The following is a 25,214-nucleotide window of genomic DNA, read 5'->3' as shown; positions in this document are numbered from 1 at the left end:
TCCCTTCCCCCCCCCCCCCCCCCATTCACATGTTGATGCCTCATCTTGATTCTTAGAGAACAAGTTGGCTGATGCCTCAACTTGATTCCTAGAGACCAAGTTGTTCCGCAAGCTCTCATTGGAACCTTGGGCACTATAACTGGTTTGAGGATCATTTTCTGAAACACTCAACTATTTGTTTGGAGAGTTAAAATAAAAAGAAAATACAGAAAGATACGAGATCAAGGAGTCATTGATATCGCGTTAAGTTCTAACAAAACTAGCCGATTGTTTTTAGACTTGGAATTTGAGAATGTCAAAACTACACAGAACATGGAAAAAAGGGGTTTCTTAATGCCAAGCACGACTCACAAGTCGTCCACACATTTATAGATGGTCCTAAGACCACTTCATAATCTATACGGGACTGCCACAAGTCTCCTTCTATATTGACCTGAGAAATTAGCTTAATTTTTTTTTTTTATCACCTAAGTTGCCAATACCTACGTATTGGACTCTTATTATATCTCTTTTAACTAAGCGAAGAAAATTTCAAGGTACCAGAAATTCTTTTTTTCTTTTAATTTGTTTAATTCAATAATATATTAATTGTCTAAAACCTGAATTGTATAAAGTTTATTATATAAAAAATAGATTTAAATTAATGTTTTGAATTTTTTGATATATAATTTGAAGAAAAACCAATTTAGTAAATCAAAAATAAAATTCAGATAGGAGAATTTGAAGAAAAAGAAGAAGAAGAAGAAAAAACATCCAAGTAGACAACATTTGTAAACTGGAGTTTGGAGCTCTATCTTGCGATGTCTTCGTGGAGCAGGCCGTGAAAGCAGGATGGGCTCCTCAAAATTAATATAGGATAGTATGGAGCTCATTATCAAAAGTAGGACTTAGTAATCCCGTCCAGTAGGAAGACAGACTAACCCATTATTATAGGTGGCCCACGTTTCTTCTTCTCCTTCTTCTTTGAAAAAACAAAAATGCAAGTTAAACAACAGTGGAGTACTAGTTTCAGCTGCTCAATTTTCATTCTGTAGCGATGATCCTGAAATCTAGTTTCAGCTATTAGAACCAGATGATCCTAACATTAAGTGACCAAATAATTTGAAGATTTACCCTCGCAAGACAGGAATAAGGGAAGTAATACAGACTTAAAACTTGTCTATTTTTGCTGGTCTAGTGTCTTGGGATAAAAAAACAGATAATAATTTATTTGCTAGAAAATAATTTACTTGAAAAGTGAATTTTAAAAAAATAAATTTTTAAAAATAAATTATTTTTTTAATATTTAGTAGTGTAATGAAAAATAAGTTAGAAAATACTTTTCAATATTTGGTTATATCATAGAAAATGAGCTGAAAAATAATTTATTAATGTTTTATTTTTGTCAAGTTTATTAAAATAATGAGGAACAAATCTTAAAAATTAAAAGGTTAAATGAGAATGAAATTGAAAAAAATATAATTTCATAAATTATTTCAAATAAAATAAATAATAATCAAAATAATAGAGATCAAATCTAACAAATAAAAAAATTAAAATAATAATAATTAACATTTCATAAATTATTTCAAATAAAATAAGTAACAATCAAAAGAATGAGGACCAAATTTGATAGATAACAAATTTTAATAAAAAAAAATGATAAGGGAAAAGCATATAACAATTATAAAAATAAGGACTAAAGTTAATATAAAAATTAGATTCAATATATAAAACAAAATATATATATATATATATATATATATAGTAATAAAAAAATTGAGGATCAAATTTGATATAATTAACAAATAACGATATTTCTAAATTTTTCACAACTTTAGGAAAGTGTTTTCCGCTTAAAATAAAAGGAAAACACTTTTCTAGAAACCAAGTTAAATTTTTTTATTACAAAATATTTTTCATTAATTAATTTTTTTAATAATAAATAAACACACAAAAATTTAAAAATTACTTTTCATAAAAACCACTTACTATTAAATATACATCCCCTTAGTGAAAGCATAATTTTCAAAATCTAAGCATTATGCTGTTTACTCAATCATGTGAACTCACTGCTACATTTTTTCTGCACAAGAGGTATTGATCTCCTCGGTCTTTTCTCTGTTGACAGATTTTATCCTTAATCTTCTCTTAGTTTATGAACCTAGAAACATCATTTAATTCATAGAATGTATAAATATATAGGTATCGAATGCCACCTGCTGTAAAGTGTCAGGATCATTATTATCCAAACGAGCACGAGATGAATATGGTCGTCATGCTCATTTTTCAGCAAATGGTACATACATGGTTTACCAAAAAGCAAGATCACCTTGAAAGCAGGAAAATAGGGCAGAAAATATTGTGACTGGCCACCTGAACATTGACGTTCATCTTTTACCAAAAAAACAATGGCATAAACATTTGCTGCTAAATTTTACTCAAGTGGGACTTCTTGTATTTGCTATCTCATTAGCGACTCATTACAGAGCAAGGGATGACAAAAGGAAAGATGCATGTTGCCTAAACTGTTACCTTATTAGGATTATCTCCGTGACATAAATTATAAATTTGATAAGTTAATTTAGAATAAGATCAATATAATATAATATTTTTAAAATTTTATCTTTGAATTTTTTATAACTTTAATTTAATTCCAGATTTAATCCAACTTGAGATCAATTAAGATCCAATCAAGAAAAGAATAAGAAATGAAAGAAAAAGATAAATTATCTAACTAGACTAATTTGTTGTGGTCATGCCCATTATCTTAATCGTAAATTTTACGTGATAACCCGGGTCAATATAATATATTATTGTCTTTTTATTTCACATTATAAATTTTTATTTTATAAATTATTTTTATTTTTTTATAAAAATATTGTAGTCTCAACAAATGTCATAATATTTGGTTTGTACTCAATTTTACTTGTATCTAACTTTTTTATCGTATAATTAAATAAAAAAAGTTTCGAAAATACAAAGGTCTTAAACTCAATGAAGCTCATCACTTGGATCATAAATTTAACAAGTTGAGTCGCGGAGCCTGGTTCAATCTAATACGTAACTATTACATATTAAAAAAAATCATCTTGATTTTTTTTAAAGTCAAACTATATTTTTTACTAATTATCAAGATTATGTAAGAACAACTTTCATATGACATAATTTTAAATCTGAGTTAGTCAAACATTCAAGTTTTAAGGTTAAACAACTGAACTAGATTTAATAATAATATCAAATAATTCTCTATGTCTTAAACTTTTTTTTTTCAATTTAAAAACTCGTATAACATTGGGTAATAATTATTTTTGAAAATATTTTTTTACTTGGAAATATATCAAAATATTTTTTTTAAAAAAAATTATTTTTAACATCAACATATCAAAATAATCTAAATATACAAAAATAAAATTTAAAACTTAAAAAAATCAATTTTTTCCATCACAAAAACAAACAGTACCCAGATCATTTATCCGAGGCACAACATACCCTGTAAACTAGTGCTCTCTAAAATTATAAAAAAAAATAAAAAAATCAACGAAATACAGACGATTTCCTTCCTTTGAACAAGGCAATGGCTTGCCCCAACCAACACGATCATTTACAGTGAGCGAAGTCATCATGCATCAACGAATGAAATGATTTGAAGGCGTGGCATTCAAGCATCCTTAGCGTGGCAAACATAAATTTGGTCAATATCCTCAGGCTGTTGCTTGCCAACAACCTCAATAATTTCTAATGTTTTCAAATTTCTTTGCAAAACCGGTGTGGAGGCCTCCAATTCAAACTCATCCCAGACAATCTGATCTTGCTCTCTTTACTAGGCAAGAGGCAGAGGAATAATAAATGATGAAATATACATATCAACCATTAGATCATAGGAGCACTGCAGAACTAGTAAAAGAGAACTAATCCAAGAGAATGAGAAGTAATAAATAATCCTCCAAACTGTATTCAATACAAAAATCCATTAAATACATCAGGTGGTAAATTATCTTCCCACAAAATTGAGGCCTAGATTTTATCCAAATCTCTTCTACAACCTCATGAGATCATCAGTCAAAGTATATCAGCCACTCTTTCAAACTTTCCCTGCCCCATATTACTAAATGAAACTAATCATGATAGGAACAAAGAAAATCACCAAAGCCAAGCTATTTACACACGGGGAAGGGGGGGAAAACTCTTTTCCAGTCTTTCATTTTGTGTTCTTTTTTTTCAAAAAATTAGTCATAGTGAGTCATGAAGCAGCATGGTGAGGTTGGACCTGGCCATGTGACAAGGGAAATAACCGAGGCTTAGCAGGTAGTGACAATGGTTTAGAGTTGGTGGTGCTAGTGGTGGTGGTGGTGGATGGGTTGGTGGTGGTGGTGGTGGTGCCAGAAGAGGAAGTGGTAGTGGTGGCCACGCGCTCACATGAAGGACACATGGTGAGAGTGGTAGCAGGAAGCTGCATGTAGAAAGGTTGTTTTATGCTAACACACCTTTTATCTAGTACTTCTATTATCTTAAGAGCTACATTCTGCACTATTATATCTGGAAATTTATTTCAAATTGTCAAATTCTATCTTGGTGTATATTATAAACAGTAATCTTTCCATCAATACTATCGGTGCCAAGTCCTTGTCCACCCTTCGTGCCAGAACCCCCTGACAAGGGTATAAAAACATGAAACAAAATAAGTGATTGTGGATACGTTATTCAGTGGAAAGATAAACTGAGTTTTATACAAAAATCATCAGAGATTTGCTTGGATATTCCTTGTAGGTTCATTCGATATTCACGGACCAAACACTGAACAAGTGTCCGTAAACTACCTTCTTGTATCTGGACCAGCTAATGTTAGTAGTTTAGGTCACAATGGAATGATTTTGGAAGAGAAAGCCAGGCAGATTACAAAAGCTCAAAATTCTCACAGATCACAAGGCAACCTTCAAGCTCAATGGTGGTGCTTCTTTTAAGTCTTCTTAGAGTGGGAATTGCACGATGGACCATTTGTTCCAGCTGCTTCCCTTTCCTGAGGCAAATGGCAGTCTCAAATCATGATGACAAATTTTGCCTTGAACTTGCTCTCTCAGCATCAATAGCCTCCGTCTGCTTCAATTTTGTCCTGTATATCATTCAAAACAAAACCTACATCACAAATTCATTCTAAAAATAATTTGATCTCTGGGATTCTAAGGATCTCTTGCTATGCCTGCCCTTTATTTTTCAAGTAAGCCTCAATAATTTCTAATGTTTTCAAATTTCTTTGCAAACAACGTGTGAAGGCCTCCATTTCAAACTCATCCGAGACAATCTGATCTTGCTCTCTTTACTCAAGAGGCAGAGAATAATAAATGATGAAGTATACATATCAACCATTAAATCATAGGAGCACTGCAGAACAAGTTAAAGAGAAATAATCCAAGAGAATGAGAAGTAATAAATAATCCTCCAAACTGTATTCAATACAAAAATCCATTAAATACATCAGGTGGTAAATTATCTTCCCACAAAATTGAGGCCTAGATTTTATCCAAATCTCTTCTACAACCTCATGAGATCATCAGTCAAAGTATATCAGCCACTCTTTCAAACTTTCCCTGCCCCATATTACTAAATGAAACTAAAAATACCCAAAATCTCTTTCAAACCCGCAGAATCTCTCTAAAGACTCACAATCTACTTCTGTCTGCTTCAATTTTGTCCTGCATATCATTCAAAACAACACCTAAATCACAAATTCATTCTAAAAATATATTTTTCTAAAACAAAATCGTTTCTCAACATACAATACTGTCAAAGAAAGGCACCTTGCCCTTCGATTCTGAAACCACACTTCCACTTGGCGAGGACGAAGATTCAACTGCTTTGCTAAAGCTAGCTTTTGCTTCTGCATGATTGTAAGAAAGAGAAACTTCATACATGCTAAACTCTAATTAAACAACTTCCACAAGATTAGTAAACCCATGAGATTTTTGGGAATTAGTTAGAAATGAAATCAAGAAATCATTTGATATTCTTCAAGATATGATGACTTACAGGATGGAGGGTATTGTGCTCTTTGAAGCTCTCTTCAAGAAAAGCTGATTGTTCTTTAGAAAGCCTTAGTTTCTTCCTTGTCAAACCGTTCTCTTCATCATTTCTTGCTCTTGAACTTGCTCTCTCAGCATCAATAGCTTCTGTCTGCTTCAATTTTGTCCTGTATATCATTCAAAACAAAACCTACATCACAAATTCATTCTAAAAATAATTTGATCTCTGGGATTCTAAGGATCTCTTGCTATGCCTGCCCTTTATTTTTCAAGTAAGCAAAGAAACTCTAGAATGCATGATAATCAGTGGTCATCTCCAACTAGCACAGTTCAATCTATTGGTTTTCCTGTTAGAAATGGATTGCAATGTTCTCCTTTACGTTAAATTGCTGTTAAACAGGCTAATATGTTTTGCATCTGCTATAATTGGGGTCTGATTTAATTCAAAACTGTTTAGAATCTAGTGTAAGCTATGTACCAAGGACTAGATCCTATTGTTCTTTGTCCTCGTGTTAATGAAATCAATTCATTTAGTTTTTCACATTTTGGAATAGAAGCTTCCTTTTATTTATTTATTTACTCCTATTTATTTTGGGCTTGATGTCAGGACACAAAATAAAAAGATGAAACTACCTTTCTCTTTTCATCCGAAACCAATCATCCACTATGACAGGATCAAGTTTCAACTGTCCAGCTAAAGCCAAACGCAGCTGCAGAAGTTAAATGCACTTAATTAGAAAGAAATTGAAAAGAAAAATATACATGTATCTTAGCAACAAGTAGTTAAGAACATAACCATAAAGATCCATCTGTTTCTTTAAGGTTTTGAGATTTTCTTTATTGGATGTTTTATTTTCTAAACCTCTGTGGGACTCTGCTAGCTTTTTTCTTACTGTGCTGGGGGTGCAGGGATTGTGTATTTTGAAGATCTCTTGTAGTGTATGAGATTGCTTCTTAGAAAGCCCGAGTTTCCTCCTGATCAACTGGTTCTCTTCGTAATCACTTGTTTTTGCGGTGTCGACTTCCGAGTCTCTAATGCCCCTATGGCCATCATCATTAGTAGCAATCCCAGATTCCACTTGAAGTGACGGTGAGAACAAACCAATCCCAGGCTGTTTTCCCAATCCATTGCTCGAACCTGTTTCGGAAAAGGACATTTAGTGTAAGGAAACACTATCGAGTCAAAACAAAGTGATAATGAATTGAACATAAACTAAATCATACCCCTGCTCATGTCTATCACTTCAAGATGATCTGCCTTCTTTGCTCTTAGAACATCTTCTATCTGTTCTAATGTCTTTCCCAGATAGTCCCCAGCTATCTTCTTGCTATCCTCAATTGCCACACTTTTAGTAAAGACATTCAAAGTTTTGTGCATAAGCAAATTCACTGTCTGCTGCTTCATCTCGTCAGCCATCTCCTGTTCATATTCATATGGCACACCACATTTTGCAGATTTTGTCCACCTCTTTAATACGTATTTGTGGGGTATATGAAAGATATTTCTTGCATTCAGTACCTTCAAGGCGTGGACACATAAAATGCCAAAAGATTCAAACTTCTTGCAACTGCAAGCAACTCTAGAGTCTAAGCAATTGAATTCCACAACGCTCTCCTTGTGGCCTTCCTCTGTCAGCTTGTATGTGGTAATTGTCTCATTACTGGCGGTTTCTTCTATTGTCACTGATAAACATTTCAGAAACTCTTCCTGAAATGTTTTGAACAATGTGCGCGTGTATATATCCGCTGCTTGTCTCTCAATTGCACTACTAGTTAAAATTGTCACCTGGGCAGTTCCATTGCATTGAAAATCTTCGTCTAGCTCTTCAAAGCGTCTTCTCTTCACCACTTCCAGATATTGTTGGGCGAACTCTAATAGACCCACGTTCTCATTCTTAGGATTTTGGAAAACACTTTTGATGTTCTCACCATGTTGTAGACCTGCACAGAAGGTTTTCTTGATAAGCACACAAGCCCATCTTTCTCTTGACTTGTACAGACTACTAAGCCATGGGTTTTCAGAAATATCGAATCGCTCCAGTAACGACTCCCACCTCGACTCAAATTCCTCCTCTGTTTGGCAATCAGAGATGCATTTGCTGAAGAGAATCTCAAAACGAGGTTGCATATACAATGCGGAAAGGTGCTTTAATGCATTTTGGCGGATATACCAGATACCAATTCGATGTTCTGCGTCAGGCAACACCGCCTTTACTGCATCAACCATCAGCTCATTCTCGTCGGTAAAAATTGTTTTCGGTTGATGCCTGTCCATAGCTTCCATAAAAGTCTCTAACAGCCAAACAAATGAGTCAGTGCTTTCATTCAGCAAGAAAGCACATCCAAAAAGGACTTGCTGCCGATGATGATTCAGTCCCCAAAGAGGAGCACAGATGATGTTATGTTCCTCAATCCTAAATGTTTTGTCCAGAATAAGAACATCACCAAAGTAGTCATAGTCTACCTTAGACCTGCCATCCCTCCAGAAGAAATTTGTTGTGTACCCATTAGAGTCAAGTTGAACTGCATAGAAGAAGGATAGATCCTCCACTTGCATACGCCTGAAATAATTTAATAAGCATTGAGCAGCTTCAGGTTGCAACCTATTTATTCTTTTATCGGGAACACAAACAGTGCAGCCCATATTGGACGACTGTACGCCCTTGTTCCCTACATCTTTGGCCATCTCAGCTTCATTATCGGGGCTAATCATTAAAGGAGCCTCAGAGTTGGTTTTGGTGTGTGATCCTATCACCCGCTTTCGATCTTCCAGGGGATGATTGTGCTCAAGAGAAACTTGGGAGATCACCCATTTCCCATTTTCCACCGTGCAATGGATCTTGGCATTGCAACCTGTTCGTGTCTCTTTCCTCTTATACTTGGTAATTTTTGAGAGTTTCTTCTTTAGTCGAAACCCTTCTCTTGAACAGAAAAAGTACCGTTTTCTAATAGCTTTGTTTGTTAACCGTTGCACCTTTCCTTTTCTTACGTTGAAACCAATTTCATCAGCGTAGCTTTTGTAAAATTCGTAAGCCTCCTCCTCAGAAGAGAAGACCATCCCAAGTTCTGGCACTTGAGAATTACTTTTCCATGTTTCTCCATTCGCTTCAGAAGCCCACGTAGACGGTATCTCACTGTTATTTTCATTGCTATCTGATAGGGGCACATCATCCTCACTGCTCTCTGACGACAATGATTGAATGTCAAAACTGATTGGGTTTTCGTTTGAATTATCCACCATCTGATTACACGAATAAATAAACAAAACAAAACAAAACCTCGATCATATGTTGGCAAACAACTGTGTAAATCTCAAACCACTAATGTCTCAATTGGCACACACGAAGGAAAAAAAGATAGAAAGAAAGAATAAATGGCCTATATATGCACTGCTCGGATCAAAATCCCTTCAGTTGGAGTTAACATAATTCAAATCAAATTTTTTCTACTATGAGAAAAGAAGGATGAATTTAGCGCTCAGATGCGAGGTCAGGTAGGATTTGTATCTAGTATTTACAATACTAGACGTAATTAACAACATCGATGTCATGTCAGGGAGAGATGCTTGTTACCTCATCTTGAAGTTCTTCAACGCCTTTCCTAATGAATTCAGCCCCCTCTTTCTCCCATTGATCTCTTACTCCAGAAGAAGCAGACGACGATAAACTCAGAGCTGCAGAAACAGCAGACAGAGCCTCTGATAGATCACTAGCACTATTTACTCCACTGCCAGCACCGCTGTTTGTGTCCATCCTCTGTCTCTTCTTCTTAGAGGACTTGTCAAAAACATGTCCCCATTCACTATCCAGCCTCGAAGTTGAAGGCCGCAGAGTATGCTGCAGGTACTCTTGATTGCTTTTGAGTATTTGGTACCAGAAGTTAACAACTGAAGGTTGAGAGGGATCAGTAGGGCTGGTTGAAAGGTCAGGTCCAGAATTAAGATCAAGTGTTTCAGCCATCGATGAAAAGGCGTTGCAAAGCTCTCTCAATTCGGGTTCTATCTAAACCCTGCAGAAATTAGCTATGTTTTTATAGTAGAAAAAATGTCAGAGCAGAAGCTGCGCAGACGATAACACCAATGAAAAGGGAGTGTACCAATATGAGACCAATTTGGTGGTCTTGTTTTTTTTTTAAAAAAAGAAATTAACATTCAGTAGTCTGGAGTGAACCTGATTTTAAAAGATGGTGGTCTTGTATAAGTGTCCATGCAAGGAAATACATTTTATAACATGGAATATTTGGGGGAAGCCGACTCCACGTCAACGTGACTTGCAAAAGTTGAATTAACACTTTCAACACTTCGGTGACGGTAGTATTTGGAATGATGTTCCAAACAGTAATTTATAAGAAATTATTTTTTATATATTTTAAATTGTTTTAATATATTGACATTAAAAATAATTTTTTAAAAATTAAAAAAATATTTTTAAAAAATTTTTTAAGAAAAAATTACTTTGAAAATAATTATGCTTGGCCACTAAACTGTTTAAATTGTGAAAGGTCTCGATTCAATTATCCATGTGAGGAGTTAAGGCTACTTTTGAAATTTTATGACTTGTTTGTTTTTATATTTTAAAAATAATTTAAAAAAATATTTTTTATTAATTTTAAATTAATATATTATTAAATTTTTTAATATATTAATATCAAAAATAATTTTTAAAAAATAAAAAAATATTATTAACATATATTTTAATACAAAACTATTTAAAAAATAATTATAACTATACTTCCAAGCCAGATAAACAATTATACAGTTTCGTAATCCAGTCTTTTTGGCACTAAAAGCCCGTAACCCTCACCCGCATCCTTTCTTCTAGGGGTGAACATTTTCAGTTCAGTCCGGTTTTGAGCTAAAATAAGTAATTGAACCGAAATTATTTTTTTTCAAGTTTTTGAACCGAACCGAACCGAAAACCGGTTCAAACCGACCATATTCGGTTCGGTCCGGTTTGGTTTTTTTTCTTTCCAAACCAATATAAACCGAAAATTATTTCTTAGTTTTTTCACTTATTATATTTTTTTAGGGATTTTCTTTTTGTTTTATTTCTAATTTTACAGATCTGTGTTTTTTGTGTATTTTCTAAGAAATTTTTGCTTTCTCAACAGGTATGGTTCTTTTTTAAATTAATTGGGCATGCGTGATATCCAGAAATTCAACCCCAATTTTCTTTTTGTTAGATCTTTGTACAAAAATTAAACTTTACAAAAAGATACACGAAACAAAAGGATAGAACAGGAGTCATTTGACTGGAGAACAACAAATATAAAGAAAATATCAAAAGATATCTGTTGTTAAAATGTAAAATAATCAAAACATTATTATTTGAAAAGAAGGAACAAATCAAAGAGGAAGGGTCAAACCCTTATACACTAGTTTAAAAAATTCTCTTTTTTTCCTTTCCAATCTTCCCTCCACTTCGTTTTGGAGCCACCACCACACACCTGCAAAGAAAAAACCTTAAACTTACTCTTAATGACGATTGATCCAACCCAGCTGCACCATCTTATGACGATCGATCCAACCCAGCTGCACCATCTTAGTCTCTTTCTCCAATCAAAGAGGAGAGATGCATAGAGAAGGGGAGGGGAGAGATGCAGAGAGAAAGGGAGGGTGAGGGGAGGGATGCATAAAGAAGGAAGTGGTGGCTGATCTTGTGTGTAAGGAATGCAGCACCAACTCAATCTCCTTCTTCAATCAAGGAGGAGGGATGCATAGAGAAGGGGAGGGTGGCTGCTTTTATGTGCAGGGAATGTAGAGAGCAAAGTTTAAGTTTTAGGTTTAAGATTAGAAAAAATATTCTATTTATAGTTGTTTTTTTAAGGATTGATCTGGTTGAATCGGTTCAACATATTATCCAGCTCCTAGGATGCTTGAAACCACTCCCTTTTCACGCAATTTAGCAAGCATCAAAAGCTTTAATTGACGTTCCCTTTTATTGTTCACTCTTAAATTTGAAATAAAATCCAACATGGGCATAGCACGGTTCCTTCTATAAAGGATTTTCGCCACAAATGTAGCCAAGTAGGCCTGGTTTGGAGAATTGGGGTTAGCCTGATTCATGCTGCGAGCCCAGGAAGCCGATAGCATTCCCAGTGCACGAGCACGAGCGGCTGTGTGATAAATACGTTCTTGACATTTAAAGCGAGATGGACTAGGCTTATACCTTTACTGATGTTTTGTATGCTGCAATGTTGGGTTGGTCTCTGGGCAGCAGCTCAGAGTTTTAAAATTTCCACACGCTTTTTTCAGAACAGCCCATATTATTTGGACTTCAATACAGTGTTCTTAACAACAGTTTGCTTTTTGAGGCTTGTTGTCGGAGACACAGATAAACGTCAATTAACTATTTACTCCATAAGGCTGTCTTTCTTCTTCGGATTATATGGGCTTGATGAGGGAATTGTATTTATAAAATATATGATTGGCAATGGACACATATAATTATAATTATAAAGTATATAGTTGACAACAGCTTTTCACTGCACCCCTACACGTACAACCATTGTTTGCATCTCAAAGTTTTGTTCTGTTTTTTTTTAATTTTTTGATAATTGGTTATAATTGGTTGTTGCATTTTTATGATTTTCCATTTCATTCCTTAAATTTTAAATTCATCATTTTTCGATTGTCCCCATTTCATTCCTTAAATTTTAAATTCATCACTTTTCGATTGTCCCGTTTATTAAAATATATATATATATAGGCATGCCGGGTTAGAGCCTCTTTATTTTTTTATTTTAAAAATATTTTTTTAAAAAATAAAAATATTTTATTTTTTATTTATTTTAAATTAATATATTTTTAGTGTTTTCAAATCATGTGATGGTGTGAAAAATAATTTTTTAAAATTAAAAAAATATCATCATATTTTAACACAAAAAATTATTTCAAAAATAACCTCAAACATACTTCAAATGAATCTTTTGTTTTTCAAAGCCAGGCAAGTGGAAGAAGTCTTGTAGGATCACAAAATAAATTCTTGTTTAAATTAATAATTACAATACTAATTAAAAATCATCCAATTATGCCATATTTTTTAAACGAGCTTAGACCTTTTATGTTTATATTTGTCATAATTGTTTTTTGAAAATTATATATGAGTTTAATATGTAATAGATTATAAAAATAAAATTGCACATGAATATTTAAAGGGAATTAAATTGTTTTTCTTGTTTTTTATATGATTTCCATGAATGAGTTATTCTTTGATTTTTTTTTTCATATAGCCAAATAAAACTTATGATGACATTATTTTTTTATTTTCATTTGAAACTTTTTTAATAAAAAATGCTAGTAATAAAAAGTTTGTTTTGATCCAAAAAAATAAATTAATAAAAAAATGGGACTTTTTACCTCTAGAAATAATCTTTTCACTTCTTAATTTAAATTATTGATATCCTTCTAAATATTCAATCTAATTGTCTTTTAATTTTATTAAAAAAAAACAAAATTGTTAATAAAAAAGATGTTTTTGTCAAGAAAATAAAAATATATAAATGAGTAATGGAAAATTCAACTGAAAAAATATATTTTCTCTTTAAATTTTTGAATATTTCAAATTTTTATAAATATTTATTTTAATTACTATATAATTAAATAAAAATTATTTTTGAAAATTATCGCATTTATTTATTTATTTAATCCTTCGTATAGTTTGTTATCTTATATTTAAGTTGGAGTTAGGCAAAGATTAAAATGATAAAAACATGTATTTTTTTAATATCCAAATCGTCATTTGAACAAGATGGCTAATTAACTTTTGGGTCGTGGAGTTGAACAAGTCATACCAAATTATTTTCATTTGTTAACCTATATGGTGGTCAATTTATTTAATCTAATACACTTGTTGAATTTTTAATTATTATTTCAAATATTTTATCTTGCACACATTTATTTTATCCAATGACTGGTTTTTGATCTAGCCCATATGTCACCGGTTCTAATTTTAATTATGACCCTATATATTTTTGTATTTGTAAAATAATTTTTAAAAAAATTAAATTTTTTTATTTTTTATTTGATTCAAATTAATATTTATATGATGTTTTTAAATCATTTTGATCCATCGATATCGATATCAAGATTAATTTTTTAAAAAATAAAATATTATTTTAATATATCTTTAAATAAAAAATACTTTAAAAATTAACCATTACTACCGTCTAAAAAACACTTATGGTAAAGAAATTTAGACCAGTAATCATTTTTTGTCAATGCAAAACGAAACCACCAAGCAACTAGTGTGTTTCTTAGCATGGCTAATGTATTTGAATATTCAGACATTCCGTGATTCAGTTTCACGAGTCTGGACTCTGGGGAAGATAAATAATAGGAGTAATTTGTTGACATTAACTCCTTAAGACAACAAGGACTTTCAAGAAATTGTTGGCACCTGAAAAATGACTCTTCAAAACGTATGATTACAACCGAACAAACATTTTAGTAGGGCTTCATGAGAAGCTAACTAAAACCTCAACCAACATTTAGAAGTGATGATGGGTAGTCAAGACCATATTTTCTGTACTAAAAAACTCGGGATGCCTCACATCTCCTTCTACACGGGTGAACAAAAAAACAAAAAACCTATTAAACTTAAAAAACTAGAAAAAAATAATTGAAAGAATTAAATCGTGAAAAAAAATTATTAAAATTTTAAAAAATAAATTAGTTTGGTTCAGTTTTATCAGCTTGAAACTAAAAAAACTGAGTCAAATCAAAAACGAGTCAAAACAAAACTGGTAGGTTTGAACCGTTTTTATTTAGAATTTTTTAGAATTCAATTTGATTATTTTTTTTTTTATAAAAGCCAAACAAAAATGAAAATTATCATCTCTATCCATCACTATTCATATGAACACTAAAAGAGATGACTTCTCTCTCTTCCTTATCATTTTCATCTTCTTCTTTTTTGTTATTTTTCCTTATATTTATCGCTCAATGGTTTTGAAATTTGTTTTATAAATTTTTTTGATTTCTTTTTATAAGGATATTGCAGGTGATAAATAAATTTTTTGATATTTAATTTGTACTCAATTTTAAAAGTATTTAATTTTATTTTTGTATAATTATGTAAAAAAGAGTTTTGAAAATACAAAGATCTTAAACTTAGTGGAGTTCATTACTTGGATCAAGGATTTAACAATTAAGTTGCAAAGCCTAGGTCGATCCAACGTATCACTATTTCATATTAAAAAAATCATCTTGATTTTTTATAAGTCTGAAATTAAAAAAATCATTCCAAACAAAAAAAAAAGTCAAAACGAAACAGGTCGGTTTGAATCGATTTTTGTTCTAAAAAACAAGCCAAACAAAACCTGTTGGTTTAAACCAGTTTCATTTCGGTTTTTTTAAAATTCACTTTAGTTACTTTTTTTATGAAAACCAAACCAAAACGAAAATAATCATCTATATCCTTCACTATTCATATGAACACTAAAAAAGGTGACTTCTCTCTCTTTCTTATCGTTTTCATCTTTCTTCTTCCTTTTCTTTTTGTTATTTTTTCTTATATTTATCATTCAATGGTTTTGATATTTTTGTATAATTTTTTTATTTCTTTTTATCAGAATATTGCAATTTTAAACAAATATCCTGATATTTAATTTGTACTCAATTTTAAAAATATTTAATTTTATTTTTATATAATTATGTAAAAAAAAAAAATTTAAATACAAAAGTCTTAAACTTAGTGGAGTCCATTTCTTGAATCATGAATTTAACAATTAAATTGCATGAATTTAACAATTAAGTTGTAGAGTCTTAATTGATCCAATATATTATTATTTTATATTAAAAAAATCTTAATTTTTTTTTAAGTTAAATCATGTTTTTTTAGAAGTTATTTATATCATATCAGGACTATTTTTATATAATTTAATTTTAATTTTAAATTAAACAAAGATTTAAATTTAAAGGTTTCAAGGTTTCATAATTGAACTACATTTAATAATAATGTCAAATGATTTTTTATGTCTAGATTTTTTTTTTCAATTTAAAAACCCTTTTTTTCAAAATACTTTTTTCCTTAAAATACATTAAAATAAGTTTTTTTAAAATATATTTTTAACATATAAAAATGATTCAAAAATACAAAAATAATAATTTAAAACTAAAAAAAAATCCAATGTTTTTAAATATCTTTCATCACAAAAATAAACATTACCCAAAACATTTATTGGAGGCTATACATACCCTGTAAACCAGTGCTCTCTACTTAATTTAAATTTCAGAATAGACCACGATTAAATTGAATAGTTTGTTTTCACTAAATGGGAGAGCATACATGATTTGTAAAATTAAAAAAATCAACGAAATACAGACGATTTCCTTCCTTTGAACAAGGAAATGGCTTGCGCTAACCAACATGAGCATTTAGTGAGAGAAGTCATCACGCATCAACGAATGAAATGATTTGAAGGCATGACATTCAAGCATCCTTAGCGTGGCAAACATAAATTTGGTCAATATCCTCAGGCTGTTGCTTGCCAACAACCTCAATAATTTCTAATGTTTTCAAATTTCTTTGCAAACAACGTGTGAAGGCCTCCATTTCAAACTCATCCGAGACAATCTGATCTTGCTCTCTTTACTCAAGAGGCAGAGAATAATAAATGATGAAGTATACATATCAACCATTAAATCATAGGAGCACTGCAGAACAAGTTAAAGAGAAATAATCCAAGAGAATGAGAAGTAATAAATAATCCTCCAAACTGTATTCAATACAAAAATCCATTAAATACATCAGGTGGTAAATTATCTTCCCACAAAATTGAGGCCTAGATTTTATCCAAATCTCTTCTACAACCTCATGAGATCATCAGTCAAAGTATATCAGCCACTCTTTCAAACTTTCCCTGCCCCATATTACTAAATGAAACTAAAAATACCCAAAATCTCTTTCAAACCCGCAGAATCTCTCTAAAGACTCACAATCTACTTCTGTCTGCTTCAATTTTGTCCTGTATATCATTCAAAACAAAAGCTAAATTCATTCTAAAAATATATTTTTCTAAAACAAAATCGTTTCTCAACATACAATACTGTCAAAGAAAGGCACCTTGCCCTTCGATTCTGAAACCACACTTCCACCTGGCGAGGACGAAGATTCAATTGCTTTGCTAAAGCTAGCTTTTGCTTCTGCATGATTGTAAGAAAGAGAAACTTCATTCAGTGCTAAACTCTAATTAAACAAGTTCGACAAGATTAGTAAAGCCATGAGATTTTTGTAATTTGGTTAGAAATAAAATCAAGAAATCATTTGATATTCTTCAAGATATGATGACTTACAGGATTGAGGGTATTGTGCTCTTTGAAGCTCTCTTCAAGAAAAGCTGATTGTTCTTTAGAGAGCCTTAGTTTCTTCCTTGTCAAACCGTTCTCTTCATCATCACTTGCTCTCTCAGCATCAATAGCCTCTAAATCTCTCTTACGGTCTCTCCCACTTCTAATCCCAAAATCCATTTGAAAGGACGACGCTGCACTATTTGGCGACGAAATCGCCGCTCCTTCATCAGCATCATCCATGGACAACCTGTTCACGTCAAACCCTCTCCCTGCTGCATCGGTTGAACCAGGTTCAGACTCCACTGCAAAAATTCAAAACCAAGCCAAGAATCAACTAGTGATTAAAAAAATAACATAACCCAAATCTTAAAAACTGTTACAGAGCTGATAAAAAAATATTTTAGTCCAAAGTGACGTTACAGTTATCTGCCAGCCATGGAAAGCGAATCCTGGAAGGAGCCTGATGTCCACGAGGAACAGGAGAGAAAGGCAAAAGATCAAGTTGAAGTGGTGGATCTGATGATACCCGTCTTTCATCGTCTTGATAGTTACTTTCATGGCTACCTAGTTTGTCTTGTGATCTTGTTGTTGCAGGAAAACCACTCCCTAAGCCCATGCAAAACCCAAGATCTTTGCTTGATAACTTTGGGGTTTTGTCAAGAAACTTGAAAGGCTTTGATGTATCACCTAGACTCAAGGCCAGCTCCATATTCTGGAACAGTAAAGATGAGCTTTCAACGGTTTTTGAAGAGAGAAAAAAAAACCCCTATGTATTATTGTCTTTCTGAAATGAAAACAAACACACAGAATTACAGATCTCCCTCTTCAGACCGTGTGCCTTTATATTTATTGCCCCTGCGGGTGTAAGGATTGACCGACAAATCCAGGTTGACAAACACACGTGAATCTATAAAAAAAACAACGGTCCATACACGAGACACAAATACATAGATATATATATATCTATATATATATATATATAGAGAGAGAGAGAGAGAGAGAGAGATTTCTAAAATTAAAAAATAGAAAACAATCAAGCTTTAAACCATATGGTTGATTATTTTAAGGAGGAATGAAATGGAAAAATGAAGTATATTTGACTTTATTGAGAAACAATGATAAATGATTGGTAGTATCTAATTTGATATATAAATCGTTGGCATTTGAAAAGAAAATGTAGTGGGGCAATTTTTATTAGGCACAAGGCAACCTAACTCTTAACTTTCCCTGTTTTCTTCTTCTGTGCACAAGTACGCACATCTACATGCTACACTTCATACTTATCCATTTAATAAGTTTGAGATGGAGATAATCTTTGATCAAGCTTAGCTCAAGTGGTATGGCCACCTCTTTCCCTTCTTCTTTTTCCTTTTTTGTTGCAAAGAATAATTATTGTTTAGGACATGAGATACGTGATGATGTTACGAAACACTGTAGAGACTATCAAAGGGAAGTATTACATTTAAATAATTCGATTATTACCTCCTAATCTTTCAAATTATTGTGCTCTCGCCGATAAAGGGCCACGCACCCACAATAATACGAGGAAATAATTCAAGGAGCAATCCAAGGGTTGTGATCATGCAGCCATGTTGAACTGTTGCATTATTGTTATTATTATCATCATGAACATCATCATTATCATCACAATATGATTACGTGTGGTTACCAAACACAATCATAGAAAAGAAAGCACTGTTGTTTCGTTTGTTTTCAAATGATAATAACCCATCAATGAGTGAGTTTCTCGTCACTTTTGCAGTTTCCAAGTTACTTAGAACACTACCTACCAGTAATTTTTCTTTAGGTTAGGGTAACTGAGATGAGATGACTTGAGGGTGAGGCTACAGCCTGCTAACTCACCAACCAGAACAGTGCATCTATTACCAACACTTGTCAGCTAACAATTGGGCAAGAAAACCCAAAAAGAAAAGAAATTAAACCCTCTTTTTAGATAAGTATTAGCGTGATGGGGGAGCTGAGAGGGACACTCATCGGCAAGATATCGTCAGATTAGCACGAGATTTGACCATAAACTGCCCCTTCTTTTCACACCCTCGAGCAGACAAAGAGACCCCAATCTTTTACTTCTCCAAGAAAAGTTTGGGAGCATAATTTTAAAAGGGCCAATGTTCTTTTGTGTCTTTCAAGTGGCTAAACCAGGCATTAGATTATTCGTATGATAAAAAGGGCCACGCCACCTAAGATATAAATATATATATAGGCATCCAATGAGTCAGTTCATCACAGTACTGTCGTCTCTCCAATGGGTTTTGATTTTTCTTGAGAAATAAATATACTGGGAAGAAGAAGGGAAGAGGATTGGGAGTGGTCCCCTGCGCGTGGGTTGGCTTTTCCACAAGCTCGCCATTAAAATGCACATCTAAGAGGATGTGACCAGGTCAGATATGTCATGCTTTTGGGATCATTGCAATAATTGAAGTCATGCAGGCTTTAATGATAAGTTGGAGAGAGAGAAATGATAGAATTATTAGGTGGGCCAGTAAGGGAACCATGGGAGGGGTAAAATGATCCCCCCATGTAGAGTCATATCGAATACCCACCCCCAACTACTAGCACGGCAACTGATTTTGTTTTCGTATTTTACAAATATTTTAAAAAATATTCTGAATTTTTTTCATTATTTTTTTTTATATTTTATGATTATTTTGTTACTCGGAAGTTAAAAATAAATTTTTAAAATAAAATAACATAACAAATGAGCCTTGGCCACTCTAACGTCCATCTCTCGCTAATCTAATTCAAGATGAACCATTTTGACAATGATAAGGTTTCTACAAGGCTGGAGAAAGCCATCGGCCTGGATGGATTTGCCCTCGTGATTTATAAAATCTTGTTGATTTAATTATTTCTAGGACATGACTCGGACAGCAAAGACTTGCAACATGTGGCATGCATTACATGGTACTACTACTATAGCGTTAAAAAGACTTGCAACTAACACTACCGTACGTTATTTGTGTATCCTTTGGACTTTTGCATGCTTTTTTGTGATGTTTTAAATCATTTTTGTATTGTAATTGGATTTAATTGTGGTTTTTTATTTAAATTTATTTAATAAATAAATTGAATTTATATATTTAAAAAAATAAAATAAAATAAAATTTATTTATTATTTATATATTCATCTCGTCACCTTCATCTTAGTAGTTCAAAATCTCAGATAAAAATTACTTGATGAGCTTATCACTTCACCACCGCACAACAAACTAAGTAGCTAATTATTATTGATGAAAAAATCTTTATGCAAATCAATGAATCTCATGCCTTTAAAAAAGAAATTCAACAACTCATGAAAAAAAGATAGAATCAGACAAATTAAAAAAAATCTAAACACTTGATGAGTTGGTCAAGATAAGATAATCCTCGAATTATCCCATATATTATAGCTCTATCTTTTTAATTTTTCAAATGAAAGTAGTGATTCTTTTTCATATCTCTAATGACACCAAACATATTTAAATAAAAAAATATTTATGTCTCTATATAGAATCTTCAAGTCTCAAAATGTTTCTTTATAAAAAATCTTTATAGTTCTCGAGATCACTTGTCTTTAGGTTTTTATCATTGGTTATATCTAGATCATCGTGATCACTTGACTCTAAGTTCTTGTGATCGCTTGACTTTAGATTGAAGTGATCGCTTGTCTTTTAATTTCCATGACTTAGTAGATGTTTTATAACTTTTATAATATTTTTAAATAAAAACGAATGAATAAATAAATTTTTTGGCCAACCCAAAAACAACGTGCTAGTGGTTGGATTCAAGACAGCAAACAACATGCCACTGGCAACCTATCGCCCGGTTAATAAGGAAAAAAAATCCAAGCTACATGCTGTCCGCTCTAAAAAAAAACAAGAAGAAGAAGAAGGCACGAGCTTAGGATTTTAGGCATTAGAGCGCCTGGGCTTTTTATTTAATATTAGACTTGTGGACCACCATCTCCTCCTAACCTCTTTTTATCCTTTTTCTTTATTTGTTTCCAATGAATTAGCTTTGACTTTTAAATAGTAATTGATTTTTATATTTATTTTAACTTACAAGATATTATGAAGAAGTTAGTTGATTTGTTTCCAATGATTTGTTTTGATTTCAAGTGTAACTATTATTTATACAATAAATATTAGCGTTTTACTTTAATATTTAATTAGTGTTAGTAACTTTTTTTTTATTTAATAGTTCATATATATATATATATTATTTATTTTATAAAGCATAAATAACATTTTTTTTCTTAATTTTTTTTTAAAAAATAAATATGTTAAGAATTGGATTTTATATTTTTTATATTTTTTTAGGTTATTACAGTTTTAAGTAAATATTTTGATATTGAGTTAATTCTTGATTTTTCAAATATCTATTTTTTATAATATAATTAAATAAAAATATTATATATATATATATGAAAAAAAAATGAAGTCATTAAGCATATTGGAATTCATGATCTAGATGAATTCAATATGTCACCATCTTATTTTTTTTTTATGTTAAACCATATTTTCAACGGTCCTTCAAGTTATAATTAGACCTACAAAGTTAACTAGATTACACCAAGAAAAATCCTACATAAATTTATTTAAATTCTAAGTTAGGTAAAGAGTTAGATTACAAGATTTATGTTTGAAATTTTATTTATGGTCAATGGATGCATTTGAGGCCACATTAAAAGTTAAATATACTCACTTTTAATGTTAAAACTTGATTGAGATTTAATCTCTAACAAGCTTTTAAACATAGAATATTAATATATTTTAAATAAATTGTGGATGAATGAGAAATTAATCTCAAAGAATCCTTGGTCAACATATTTTAATAAAACTCAAAACATTCTAAAAAGAATTCTATCTCACATAAAGAAAAAACAAAACAAAATTTTCTTAATATTTATAAAGTAGAAAGTCAAGAAGTTAGAAATAACCTAAAGGGCACCTAAACTTTTAGAGAGGAGAAGTCCTTAGTGAGATTTAGTTTTAAAATCACATACACATGCTTGTATTAGCCTGTTTTATGCTCGAACTTCAAATTAAGCCTGGATCTGAATTTAAGTTTACTGTAAAATAATTTTTTGAATTACAAAAGATTTTTGTTAGCCAAACTATTATAACTTTGGGCCTAATTTTGGGTTTTAAATTCTTTAGCCTGTGAATAACTATTTTTGTCAACATATTTTATTCAGCTCAACCCTTGAATATAAGAACTTGAATAGTCTTTTTCATATGCATTTTCTACAAATATGAATAGTTTTTGTTAACTTAAAAAATTTAGTTTTATAGCCAAAACATTCTGATTTAATTCTAGATTTATGATAGCTAATCAAAGTTGATAAATTAGTTTTGATTGTTACCAAAATAATTCTTTAACTTTTTAACTTCTACATATCCACTATAAAAAATTGTTAATAAAGAGTTTAACACAAGTTTTTTTTCAAATTTCACGTATTTTGGTTCAAAGATATTGTTTAAAAGTGTGAATCTAAACTAAAAAAATATTTTAGAACTCTTGAAAAGCATGTTACAAAAATCTTAGTTGCTCCAAGAGAGGAGCAATAATGCTTTAAAAATAAAAAATTCATTCTTGACAACAAAAAATATTTCATTACTTTAAAATACTTCAACAAGTAAATATTTTTTTTTAATTTAAACATAGATATTTTATATTATTAACATGCATGCTAAGAATTTAATTTGATATTAATTACAAGTATGGATATTTGTTTAGTGTGTATGTTAGAATTTTATTTTTATATTTGTATGAAAGCATGTTTGATATAAGTTTTTTTTATATATATATTTATAGATTTAAATTTGTATGAATAATAATAGTTTCTAAGAGAAGTTTTTGGTTTAACATGCATTAATATATTATGACAAACTAAACAATATGTGTGTGTGTGTGTAGTAATTTTAAAAAAATTAGTCTGAAGGTGAGTCCCTAAATCGAGTTTAATGGTCTGAACTTCTTTTATTTACTTTTAAAAAAAATTAGCCCGACCTACAAGATAACACGAGTTAGTTATCTAGAATTATTACTTAGCCCATGCACGAGTATAATTTTTAGTATTTGTTTAATTTGTTTAATTTATCTTGATTCAATATGCTAAGCGGTAACGCGTGTGTATAAACAAGTTTTTATATTTTATCTAACCTATGCATTGCCAATTTGGTAGCTAGGTTAATCACTCGAGGAACTCCTGAATCTGAACTAAAATTTGGAATTAAGAACATCTAATAGCATTCTTAATTGTAGATTCTCCTTGCACATATTCTAGGAACACGAGGGGAGCTGATAGTGAAGCTTGATGGGCATCTAGCATCATGATATTATAGTATCTTTAAACTCGAATCATTTTATCCTCCCAATCATGTATGGCAACGGGGTAGAAAAATTCAGAGGTCGCCATCAATTATATTGGCGTGTTGTATATAACTTGCTAGCTAGATCGATAGGCTAAAAAACCATATCCAACAATGGAATTAAGTAGCAACACAATCGATCATGTTCCCCCACCAATCCCTATTTAAAAGCACTATTGGATTCCAAGAAAATAGTTTCTTGAAACATTATTTGTCGAATGAGTTGGATATAATCTATGAAGGAGTAAGTCAATGACCAACTTTTGAATTATATCAAGGAATATAATCATTTCTTGCGAAGATTATGCAAATTTTGGTAAGCCATACCCTCTCTACCACAAGATTTTTGGGGTCCTTTTCCTTGAAAGTGGCCATAATCTTGGGGAGGCCGTTCTCTTGGTTTAATTTTCATATTTTTCATGGATGTCTGCATATAATAACAATTCTTTACTCTCCCACGGGTTGTGATCGAGGAAGTTTCTCAAACTTAGCGCCCCTAATCGAGCACTTTGCTGTAATATTTAATTGAACCCTAGCTAGTAGCCACGAGGACGTGAGACTTGTTCAAGGGAAATGTCTCTCTCGCGGGCATGGATGCTTTAACCTTTACAACATATCTATAGTCACCGATTGCTCACCTTAGCTCCATGTGTATTGGACTGCAGAGTCTCCCTTGGGTCGGTCAAATAGCCATTGTCACCAAGACATGAAGCTTGATTGAACATCATACAGTGCTCTTGATTCCGCTGTGGTGCTCAGACAAAGACATGAAGCTTGATTGAACATCATACAGTAGTGCTCTTGATTCCGCTGTGGTGCTCTTATAATTAACGTTGCCTCATCAAAACAAAATAAATTTGTGACAATCAACTGGGATAGTACAACATGAATTATATTTGATCAACTTAATTACAGGCACGGTTCTCCTGCATACAGTTTTTCTTAAAAGAGTTGGTTTTAATTTACCTCCAACGGTTTTTCTCTTAGCGGTTTCGATTTTATCCATGTTTAAACTATGAATCAATTTACCTCATCCTTCAAAAAATTTTACCTAAGCAGATAGAACAAAGTATTTTCAGTCCCTAAACTTTAAAATTTTGATTAAATAGATACCTATTAAAATAATGGATGAAATTAAATCTTCCAGCCACAGCTTCCAATTGAAAATACAGATGGTACCACGCATTCATTTATATTTAAAATCATAAGGATAGATAATTAATAAGTTAATAGAATACCCATCAAAATGAAAATCAAACGAAAAGAGAGTATTAACCATAGATTTAAGGTTCTAGTATTTTTTTAGTTTTTCTAATTTATTTACTTTTAATTAATGCACATCATATATATTAAGAAATGATAACTCTAATTTTTTTTCTTATATATTAAAATAATAAATGATGTATATTATATCATTTGGATCTTTGTAAAATATTTAATCTCAATAAATTATTCTAAAATAGTTATAAATGATGTACGTGCGTGATAGATTTGGCTATTTTAATCTTATTGAATTATTTAAAAATAGTTGCATTTAATTAAATTTTAAAA

General features: G+C 31.5%; 3 protein-coding genes across 6 annotated transcripts in view; all 3 read right to left on the bottom strand.

Moving 5' to 3' along the window:
• The window catches only part of LOC105136080 (uncharacterized), a 2,485-nt gene extending 2,330 nt beyond the window's left edge, over nt 1-155 (bottom strand). The window contains exon 1 of the mRNA XM_011041268.1: nt 97-155. Coding sequence (XP_011039570.1) covers nt 97-155 — 59 coding nt within the window. The remainder of the gene's footprint in view (nt 1-96) is intronic.
• A 4,919-nt stretch (nt 156-5,074) lies between these two features.
• On the bottom strand, nt 5,075-10,141 carry LOC105136019 (protein FAR1-RELATED SEQUENCE 12-like). 4 transcript variants are annotated; one of them, XM_011041163.1, is made up of 8 exons: nt 9,572-10,141; nt 7,224-9,240; nt 6,893-7,137; nt 6,633-6,709; nt 6,138-6,166; nt 6,007-6,107; nt 5,778-5,857; nt 5,385-5,672 (listed from the first exon to the last, which is right to left on the bottom strand). In XM_011041163.1, the coding sequence occupies exons 1-8, from the start codon at nt 9,956-9,958 to the stop codon at nt 5,591-5,593; spliced, it is 3,018 nt and encodes a 1,005-aa protein (XP_011039465.1). In that variant the 5' UTR covers nt 9,959-10,141; the 3' UTR covers nt 5,385-5,590. The 4 variants fall into 4 exon arrangements, with proteins under 4 accessions (XP_011039464.1, XP_011039465.1, XP_011039466.1 ...); XM_011041164.1 differs by having other exon boundaries at nt 6,007-6,166; nt 7,224-9,114; nt 9,166-9,240; XM_011041162.1 differs by lacking the exon at nt 5,385-5,672 and adding an exon at nt 5,075-5,115 and having other exon boundaries at nt 5,696-5,857; nt 6,007-6,166.
• Nucleotides 10,142-16,676: 6,535 nt separating this feature from the next.
• On the bottom strand, nt 16,677-18,226 carry LOC105136020 (homeobox-leucine zipper protein HAT14). Its single transcript, XM_011041165.1, has 4 exons — nt 17,710-18,226; nt 17,293-17,591; nt 17,063-17,142; nt 16,677-16,964 (listed from the first exon to the last, which is right to left on the bottom strand). Exons 1-4 carry the CDS (start codon nt 17,996-17,998, stop codon nt 16,883-16,885), a joined length of 750 nt encoding a protein of 249 aa, XP_011039467.1. The 5' UTR covers nt 17,999-18,226; the 3' UTR covers nt 16,677-16,882.
• Between the last annotated feature and the right edge of the window lie 6,988 nt (nt 18,227-25,214).

This window comes from Populus euphratica, unplaced genomic scaffold (genome assembly GCF_000495115.2).
Source record: "Populus euphratica unplaced genomic scaffold, PopEup_1.0 scaffold156.1, whole genome shotgun sequence".
In the NCBI taxonomy this organism is placed as follows: Eukaryota; Viridiplantae; Streptophyta; class Magnoliopsida; order Malpighiales; family Salicaceae; genus Populus; species Populus euphratica.
Note: the sequence above shows the minus strand (reverse complement) of the source record. Positions and strands in the feature narration are given on the sequence as shown.